The 10664-nt window shown below is 38.3% G+C and overlaps 1 protein-coding gene across 2 annotated transcripts in view; it reads left to right on the top strand.

Annotated features, from left to right (window-relative positions):
- EPHA7 (EPH receptor A7) overlaps positions 1-10024 on the top strand; it is a 213582-nt gene extending 203558 nt beyond the window's left edge. For both annotated transcript variants that reach the window (XM_019537769.1, XM_019537768.1), the window contains exons 15-17: positions 2246-2439; positions 5201-5356; positions 6857-10024. In XM_019537769.1, the coding sequence (XP_019393314.1) occupies positions 2246-2439; positions 5201-5356; positions 6857-6971 (465 nt within the window). In that variant the 3' untranslated portion in view covers positions 6972-10024. The remainder of the gene's footprint in view (positions 1-2245; positions 2440-5200; positions 5357-6856) is intronic.
- The last annotated feature ends 640 nt before the right edge of the window (positions 10025-10664 follow it).

The following is a 10664-nucleotide window of genomic DNA, read 5'->3' as shown; positions in this document are numbered from 1 at the left end:
CCGGTCCTGCAGGGAGCAAACCAGGAAAGCCAAGGCTGCAACTGAACTCCAACTAGCTTCAAGCATCAAGGACAACAAAATGTCCTTTTTCAGATATGTGTGGAGCCGGAGGAAAAACAAGGGCAACATTTGGACCCCTGCTAAACCAGATGGGGCAACTGGCAACTGACGCCCAGGAAAAAGCCAACCTATTAATTAGGTACTTTGCGTCAATTTAATGGGTAATGTTGTCCAGATGCTTTTTTCTTCATAATTCACTGATCATCTCTGCAAATGTGACCTGTTGAACACTGCTTCATATGCAAAAAAATCAGTTTGATTTAATTTTATAATCCTTGTCATCTTTCTTCTGATGACCACAATTTTGCTGAATTTTGTTTTTAAAGGTTTTTATATTTCATGCTTTAAAATGCTTTCCCTTAGTACATAGTACATCTCTTTCCATTTCCATCCCATCCCACAATTTAACCTTCCTGTAACTGCAGCAACAATTATAGTGTCACTTATAGAGTCATTTAACTAGTCTTCAGCACAATCTAAGATACTTACATACCGCCGCTTCCCCACCCCCTTTACTGAAGGAGCTGGGCAACTTACAATCCTTAATGTGTTTATTTTCACAATGCCCCTGTGATATAGAGAAGTACTAACACCTTCAGATTAGGTGACTTGCCTAAGGTCAGAGAGGTTCTCTGTGGCCAGTCAGAGAGTTGGGCCCATGTCTAGGGCCCAGACAAAAAGGCATTATCACTAGGCCATGTTTCGGGTCTTCCGTATACATCCCTTCCATAGAGGATTTTGACACAATCGCTGATTCCTACCGGCATTCTGAAGGTCATTCCACATTCTTTGCAGTTCCCTCTATTTTGCAGTTCAGTGCTTTTGCACTGTCTCACACATTTTATGGATTATTTTATACCTCATATTATTATATTCACTAAACTCTGGATATTCACCAACGTTTATTTATCATACCAGCTTTATTTCCTAAGGTGAAGCCCAGAACAGTTTCTGATCTTGGTTTCTCTACAAACTGAGAAAGGAGACAGTCCTATCCTCTACCCTCCAGGAACAAGTACCCTTCCTTAGCAATTCTAATACTGTTATGTCAGTCAATGTCACTATACTTGAAATCCCCCATGAACAGTGTTTTTAGCCCTTTTTTACAAACCTTTCTTATCTGCATTGCTTCCTGATGTGCTGTCTTATCCTGCCCTCAAGGTTTAGAACAGTTTTCTGTGATTTTCTTTAATCATTTGTATCTTTCACTTAAATCCAAATGGGCTCAGCTAAAGAAGCCAAACGGTGGATGTAATTCTTATGGTAGACATTATGTTCTTTTTCACATGTATCGCCACATACCACCTTTTCTTAGTAAGGCTGAACTTTGTTTAGATTTGTTGGGGCCAGCGTTTTTGGCAGGCATGCCACAAATAACTTCATACCCTATTGAGTGCCATTCCAGTGCCCTTCCCCTGCCTGATCAGCTACTCTGCTTTCTGTTCTTTGCCCTGTACTACCTGCCCAATCTGCTTCTCTGTTTTCTTCTCCCTACCCTATCTGCTGCTGTGCCGCCTGTCCCCTTCATAGTCTAGTACTTGCCACACACAGGTTACGGTGCCACATGCCACAGATTGACCACTCCAGTTTAGATGACACATTTAGATATCAGGCAGCCAAGCTTTGTTCACAAACACACATAACATTGTTTTACATTTTTTTTTCCCTTTGTATGCCTCTAAAAATACAGATGGGATTAAAATACAACTTTTTTATTGAATAAGTGATTTCCAATAAATATTTCCTGAGTTCTTTAGATAAGGTTTATAGGCTTTTAGGAATTTATACATAAGTGTACAGCATCCTATCCCTTTATAAATTATCAGCTTCTACTATTGGCTCTACCTCAAAAGGCTCTGAGCAACTAATATTGCTTTCTACAAATATCTCCATTTGTCAATCTATCTATTGCACCCTTGGTGAAGTTAACTGCTGCTCCCTGCTGCTGATTTGACTAGGTAATACAGCATTGTTCCATACACCGTAGAATAATATGTTTAATAAGCACAGAAGATAAAATCAAGAGGGATATATAAAAAATATGAATACTGGTGTCAAAATAACAGACTCCACTTTCATAATGCTTTGACAGCTTAATTTGGTTGTTTGATTTTCTTACTGGTTATGACAATTCCTTCCTCAGATAATTTTACCTTGACGATTATACCATTGTTTTGACCAATAGGTTATAAAAGCAATTGAAGAAGGCTATCGTTTGCCAGCACCCATGGATTGCCCAGCAGGCCTTCACCAGCTGATGCTAGACTGTTGGCAGAAGGAACGTGGTGAAAGGCCAAAGTTTGAACAGATAGTTGGTATTTTGGACAAAATGATTCGGAACCCAAATAGTTTGAAAACCCCGCTTGGAACCTGTAGCAGGTAAGAAAAATATAGCAAGTATTTCTGAGACTGTAAACTGATATTCCCTCTAACTAATCAGATTGGCTGTTTCATTCCAGCTCCTGTCCATAGGTCTCCCCTCTCTTTCTTCCTTCTTTCCTCTCCCTGTTCTTTCCCCTGCCCTGTATTAAATATAGTTTAAAAAATAATGTTTTCTTACACATAGCACACCCCAAAATAAGATGTGCACCTTGCTTTTGAAAGGCAGTATGAAGGAAAAAGATATTTCCTTATAAGTAACTGGGTGTCTACACATGAAATTGAATGCAACACAATAAACTACGGTGCATCACACTGGAATTTATTGCTCCCAGATACAGCATCTTCATGTGCGCCCAGGACCGCAGCACACTGAGCCAGGTTGAGGCAGCCTTGGCTGGCAGGGGTCTGCATGGTCAACCTAACAGCCCAGGGCTGCTCTGACTCATCACAACATGTTGCAGAGGGGCTGGCTGAGCCATGAAGGTATTCTAGTGCAAGGCTAGCCAGGAGGCAGCCCCCACATTGAAGCACCCTCATGCCCCAGCCAGCCGTGTCAGCATTTACATGCATGTTACTGTGCACTAAAAAATGCCACCATAGGATAGTGCTTATATTTGCAAGTACTAATCTATGGCAGTGTTTATTAGTATCCTGTGGCCTAACAGGGCCACATGTGTAGTTGCTAAGACTTTACTGTGGAGCTAACTGAGCAGCTTCACAGTAAATGTCATGTGTAGGTGTGTCAACTGAGTAGCAACAGCGAGGGAGCTGAGCCTGCTCATTGTTCTCATGTAGCTACTTTCACTTTTTGCTGGCAGAACCTCAAGCAGCAAAAACTTCTGTTATCATGTTTCCTCACTTTTACCATGCACTTCAATTTCAAGCAACTGGTGGGTGTTTTTTGGGGAGGGGGTTTTGGAAAAGTGTGTGTTTTATACAAGAAAATATTGTGAATAAAACCACCCAGAAGTGGCTCCATCAAAAACAAAATCTAAATTAAGGGAGAAAGCATCATTCATGGAATTAGCATGACTATTAATATGACTGTGTAAGCTGGTAGTGTTAAAGTAATGGTGCAGCCATGATTGTCCAGAAATTGTGAGAGAGGCAAGAATTTTTTTGGTGGATACCTTTTAATGAACCAACTGCATAATTGGGATAAAGTTAGGCAAGCTGTTGAATGCAAAGCATTCTTCAGTTCTGAACAAAGTTTGTTTTGAATGCCTGTCTCACTTTTTCCCTTCTATGCAGTTATTTCAATTAAAGATATCAACCAAAAAAATCCCTACCTATTAGAAAGTATCACTGTCCACTCTACTTTACATCTGTCTGTCTCCTTCACTCACTATTAGTTTGTTGAGTTGTCAATTCTTCCAGACAGGGAGCATCTTCTTTTTTCTTTGCATGATGGGGATCTGGCCCCAAATACTATTGTAACCCAAGCAATAATTTGTGTCATAAAGACTAAGTACAGACAGTCAAAAAGTCCATGATTGAATCTATTCAATCTTCATAGGTTAGTCTAAGTCACTTAGACTGAAGTCACTTAGACTGAACCAATAAGCAAGTAAACAGACATTCACTTTAGATTCTGGAAATGCAGCCACAGGCCTGCAGTGGCCCAGGCCAGAAGCTGGGGAGTGCTAGAGCATGGTTCCCTGCTCAGCTGAAGCAGACAGCTTGGACCAAGGCTAGCCTACCCACCCTGTGGGGGGTGGGGTTTGCATGGGAGGTGCAAGGCATCCTTGTATGCTGGGAGACTTGAATTAACTTGAATCTGTGAGTTAACTTGAATCTGGATGGGATCTGGGACAGAAATTCAATAAACCAATTTAACCTAAATCAGTTAAGTCTGATACTACGCTCATCCAGGTTTATCTTAAATCAGTTTCAGCCATTTTGAAAGATGTTAATGTGCACTGAACTTCTCTTGTGTTAGAGATTTGAACCTGTTTCCAGTCACTTATACGGGTTTATGTGTAACTTCTGTCCCTAGGCAAAAAGAATAATCATAACACAGCATGTACATAATCAGCATCTTTATTATTGTTCTGCGATAAACTCTACCTTTTTCTTTCCAAAGGCTGTAATTCCTTTCAGATATTTACACTTATTCTTAGTCAGCCTTTAATACATTCTTCATATAATGTGTATGTTCCCATGAGGCACTTAATCACAGCTACCTTTTGAACAGATGACTAAGAGACTTGTTTTAGGGAGTTAGGGGACCTGCATTCGTTCCCAGGTCTGCCACTGATCTGTTGTGTTACTACTACGGATGCCACTTCATCTCTTTCTATTTCTATTCCCCTCATCCTTGTTATATCTTTTTCACTTGTATCACAGGCTCTTTGGGGCAGGAGCTTTCACTTATGTGTTTCGACAGTGTTTAGGAGAGTGGTACCCTGACTTTGTTTGGCTCCCTCAGCTACTGCAGTTATATAAATAATAGACAATAAAGTTGTTTTCCAATTTTTAACAGTAGGGTTCATTTCACTCTCTCTAACCTTTCATTATATCTAACAATATGCTTAGAAGATTCCTACCATGAGTTATAGAATAGTTTTATATCCGTGATTGCTAACTACTGCAAAGGGATTGATAAGGTGAGGGAAACTGTGTGTTTAGTCCTGCCACTTTCTATTTCTGTAGGTATTTTGAATGAAACAGCCCACTTTGACTCTGACCTTGCTAATACCCCTTAATGTATTTTTTTTAATTTTGGAAACGACTTATCTTCCTGTTTTCTTCTGCCTAGACCAATCAGCCCTCTTCTGGACCAGAATACCCCTGATTTTACCACTTTCTGCTCTGTAGGGGAATGGTTACAAGCTATTAAAATGGAAAGATATAAGGATAACTTCACAGCAGCAGGCTACAATTCTTTGGAATCGGTAGCCAGGATGACTATTGAGTAAGTTTATACTGGACATTTCTAATTCACATTTGATGAGCTAATAGTAAAAAGCCATAGAGTTAAGTTCCAAAATATTACCTTAAGTACAAACTCATCTCTTAGGACTAGATTGTCTTCTGTCCTGTCCTGTGGTACCCTCAGTATGGGAGCAGAAGTCAAGCCATCAGGGAGAAGGCATACTTTTGAGTTGTCTCAGCAGCGTCTGTAACCTATACCAGCCAGTAACAGTCACTTAAGCACTGTCTAGCACTTGAAAACAGGAGAAAATGGGCATTAGTGATGCAGGAGCACTCTTTCTTTATTCCTCAGTGTTCCCTTGTGCTGGGCCTAAGAGAGCCTCTTAGCCTGAAGCAGGCCATGCCAATTGTAAGCTGTCTCCTGAAAGCTAAAATTCTCAGCTGGCATATATGTGTTTTACATTGGATATGTTGGGTCACCCAAACAGTACAAAAGGTTCAGATTGTCAAAAAGAATGTTGGAAAAAGTGCCTATTTTTGATTTCTACAAAAATAAACCATTACTACCCAAATCACCCACTCCCAAGGAAAGCGTCTTTTTGGGAAGGAAACATAACAATTTCTTCCAAATTCTTGTGTGGCGAATGTGTTGTGAGAGAAAAGTGTTTTAATTTCTGCAAAAAAGTTCTTGATGCAAGTACAGTAAAAGATCCGTTATCCGGCATCCCCTGGGAATGGGGGATGCCAATTAATCAAATATTCCGGTTAATCAAATGTGCACCGTCTGGTTTGCTCACCAGTGTCAATGTGCCCGGGGGGCCCACGCAAGCTACTTTTTCCCACACAGGCTGCTTTGTCCTGGGCTGTGGGCTGAAAAAGTGGCAAAGAAAAGCTCAGCTTATAGCAGCAAAACGGGAAGTCCCCCAGAAGTGGTACTTCCAGTTTTGCTTTTGCCGCGTCGCTCAGATGCCAGTTAATAGAGTTTTCTGGCTAATAAAGTGCCGGTTAACACAGCTTTTACTGTATGTATCCGGACTGGCTATACAGTCTGTTGCTAGTTTTCATGGATCCAAAACCCCAGGTGCTACCTATTCCACTGTCTTCCCAAAGAAACATCTGTAAGGAATAATCAAAAGAGGCAGCTGCTCCCCTGTTCCCTCTGCCTACCTACTCCACCTACGCTCTAACCTCCAAATCTGTTTGGAGGGTTCCTCCATACAAATCTCAGTGGGCTAGAATGCAGTCCCAAGTAATATTTATGCAATGTCTTTATCCTGAAAGCACTCTTACCAAAGGAGTGTTTCTTCAGTACACTGAGTTTGTTCAATAATTACCGTTAGAAGATGTGCAAAATGCTCCCAAACAGTTACACATCTTTGTTATGTAAAAAGTGAGTAGTTTTATGCATGCTTCACAGTATTGACCTAAAGTTCTAGTATAACTTCGACATATTCATGCTAGCAGTAGAAGATATTGCTTAAGTTTAAATGACAGTTCTATAAGTAGAGCAAATAATATTATACACATTTATCTTTCCTAGGGATGTAATGAGTTTAGGGATCACACTGGTTGGTCATCAGAAGAAAATTATGAGCAGCATTCAGACTATGAGAGCACAAATGCTACATTTACATGGCACTGGCATCCAAGTGTGATAGACATTTCTCCCTTATGAGGGAGGTGATGAACTGGGAGGACAGCACTGGCCTTCAGTATATATATACATGAAGTGCTGCTAGAAGACACTTGATTTCCTGGGTCCTTCCTGCAGTGACTAGAAGATCTACAAGAAGCACCTACAGACTTGAACTCCTAAGTGCCACCAGAATTTACTAGAAGGGAATTAGGATCCACCAGTGGTGGCAAGGAAAACAGCAGTGACAATAAACAAAGTACTACCTGAAACACATACAAACACCTTGAGCTCTCTAACCTCCTTTTTATCTAAAAGACTTTTTAAAATGTACATAAAGAATTTAAAAAAGAATATATTTGTCAGATAAAATCATGATATTATTGTTAAATTCAACAAAATATTTTCCTTAAATCTGTGATTTCTGAATCTTTTTTTAGTCATTTGTGTTCTTCATAAAGACTTTCTTTTAGTATGATGTTTATATCTTTGGACCTTTTTAGTGCTAATTCTATGACACATTACTAAACTGGGTACCTCTGAAGGATTATTTGAGATTTTAGAAATTTAAGAAGCATGACTAAGCAAAGTATATGTGTCTGAACATTGGTATCTTTTTGTGCCATTTTATTCTGTTATATCAATTCTGTATTGACATGGTTTGTTAATTGGCAGGAAGTCAGGAAAATGCGAGTTGCCAAGAGCTCTGATATTTTTTAAAGAGTTTTTTTTTTTTAAGGTTGAACATATACTATCTTTTACAAGAAAAAGGAAAGCAATAATGACCCCTAAGTAGTCGGCACTTTTAACAAATTGTTTGCAAGATGGTTTTAATGGACTAGATTTCAGGTGAGATTTTCAAGGGACTAGAACCGCAACTATAAACCTACTGAGACGCTTCAGTGAATGGATGATCGATTGTAGGAGTGTCTCAGAAGATGGGTGCAGTTCTCCAGTTTTACCTAAACATATAATCTGAGCACATTAGGTTTTTTTCAATACTCTGCATTAACTAATCTGAGGGAAATAGCTGGCATATATTTTATAAGAATTTCATTTGAATGCAGCCAGCTGTGAGAATAAGGGTTTAGATTTTTATATTACAACTGTAGAGTATGTGGCAAGGGGCAGTTCAGAATTTTCATATTTTTTTATAAGCTTTTGCTGCTCTGAACACACACACACACAGCTCTGAGCACACCTGAGTGCATGCACACACTTTCATTTGGGAACACTAGCGGAAAAGTATTTGCTCAATAAAATACCTTTTTACACCATTTTTATTTATATATGTACTTTATTTGATTAATATATTAAACTACCATAAGCAATAACAAAGTGTGTATCGATAGTACAGGAATGTATACAAAGCAGAGAGAAATGCTTTAAAAATTATGAAAATGATGAACTACCCAGCAGTGAAATGCTGTACATCCAAAGAGAATTGGGCCACGTCTATTGATGTTGATAGAGAGAGATCCCAGGGATCAGTCATAAAATAGGTCTTGTTTGATCATGTGGGCATCCACAGAACAAAAGAAAAGAAAAGAAAAAATCCCACAAAAAATCCTACCAACACCTGTAAATGTTCCTTTGTAAAACTTGTAAATTTTATTTATACTGTCTTGTTTTGTACACACATTTCTGTGTAGTGAGCTCTGAATACATTGAAAATGCACTATATTTTTCTATTTTACTTGCAGAGCATCACAAAAGAACATGTATATTCAGTGCTCCATAATGTGTTTTCCCACATTTAGGACCAAAGATAGCTACCGAATACTTAATGGATCATTCCCTCACCCACTCACCTTTTTCTCCCGTTTAGATCACTGTACAGTGTTATATTTGTCATTTTATTTATTTGTTTGATTAGAAAACTCAGTTTGATTATACTATTTTTTCTTCCCCACCCGATTGAAGAAAATATGTAAAAAGATTTTAATTAGCATAATCCAGTTACATAGACACTTCCATTTGTAATCTTTGTAATAGACTGTAAATATATTTTTGGAACTATACTGCAATGTGCATAAGGGTTATTTTTCAGTCTTCATATATATGATTGTTTAAACAATTCATAGTAATTTAAAGTCATGTTGAGAAATATCACTTGTTGCTGGGCTTTGAAAAGGAAGAAAAATATGAATATTCTTATTTCATATTAGATATTTAGTAGAAATTAAGTTACTTTCATATGTAAAAATCAAGAGGTCTTTTTCTTTTTACTTTTAAAGTTACTTTGCTAAAATATTTTAGAATTAAAAGATAAACTATACTGAATGCCCAGTTTTCAAACTAGTGCATCTTGTCTCTTAGTCTGGAATGTAAATTATCACTTGGTATACTAAGTAGTCATCTTGGCCCTAAAGCCTCATCTAGGCTAAACTTTTCAAAGGAACTTAATGTATTTGGGTGCCCACCTCTCAATATATTGCAACTGGATTTGGGTGCCTGTCTTTCTTAAACTCTTTTGAAAGCCCCAGTCCTAAACTATTGGCCATATTTTAAAGTGTTGTCTCTCCTTCATTATGCAGTACTTTATATAGCAAAGCAGTTAGGCATGAGCTTGATTTAAAGATTTGTCAATAGGTTGTAGGCACATGCTTAGCATTAAGCGCATGCTTAACTATTCTAAAGATTCTGCCGACTAGGAAGGAACCGAGAGCTATGCTTACATTTAAACAAGTGCCTTACTATATTGGGCCCTCAATGACCAGCACCTAGAAGGTGCTAAATTACTTTCAAGTTACTTATTTATGTGCGCAGTTATGATTACTAGAGTCTTAATTTCCAGTACCTGTTTTTTAGATCTTAGCTAGGATGTCTAAGCACTTGATCGTGTGATATATTGTGCTATTTCTGGTATTGTTCAGTACCCAAAAATTCCAGCCCAGCTAATTTAATAGTAGGAGTTGACAGACACTTTCCTCTTTCAGGAATGCTTGGTATCCTGCAGCGTGGAGGTCCCCAAAACAATTTAAATCAACTTTTGAATGTGAGTTTTCAAAAAAGAGTTCCATAGAAGTAATTATATCTCTTTTTTATCACTATTAAATTCATACCTAAGCCATCTTTTTTGAAGAGATCTAATACTCATTGTTTTTCTGTACACTTTGAATGCCTTAAAATTGTTACAGATGTTTATACCTTTGAAAGGGGCAGAAGAAATTCACAAAGCACAATCAAAATCCACATTCTTAGTATACCTTTCTGTAATATGGTAAATTATTACATTTTGAAAACATGTATTCAAATCTATTTTGACCGGTAAAGTATCAACAGTATAATGTTGATTGCTAGTCTCTAGGCTGTGGAAAGAGGACAATATAAGAAATCGTGTTCCAAAAAAATGGAAAAGCAACGTGGAACTTTTCACTAAGACAAATAAATACTTGGGGATTAGGGGAAGAAAGTGTGACTATCAAAAAAAAGATTCCAAACTGACTAATGATGAAGCAAATCAACTTTGCCTAGTTCTGATCTGAGCTGCACCCCATCCAACTTCATGGAGGTCAAGTTTTGCACAAGGTAGAAGTTAGGATAGAGTTGGACTCTGTGCTCCATATTGTTTTCCATCTATTGGGTGTGCAAGTGGATTTAGGTGTTTGTGTGAACCTATTTCACCCTGCTTGACTCCCTGACAATTAATGCAGAAGATGGGTGGGTCCTCCTCACTATTTTTTGTGACTCATTATTAAGTGTAAAATGGCAC

Source organism: Crocodylus porosus, unplaced genomic scaffold (genome assembly GCF_001723895.1).
Source record: "Crocodylus porosus isolate Cpor-Errol unplaced genomic scaffold, CroPor_comp1, whole genome shotgun sequence".
In the NCBI taxonomy this organism is placed as follows: Eukaryota; Metazoa; Chordata; order Crocodylia; family Crocodylidae; genus Crocodylus; species Crocodylus porosus.
Note: the sequence above shows the minus strand (reverse complement) of the source record. Positions and strands in the feature narration are given on the sequence as shown.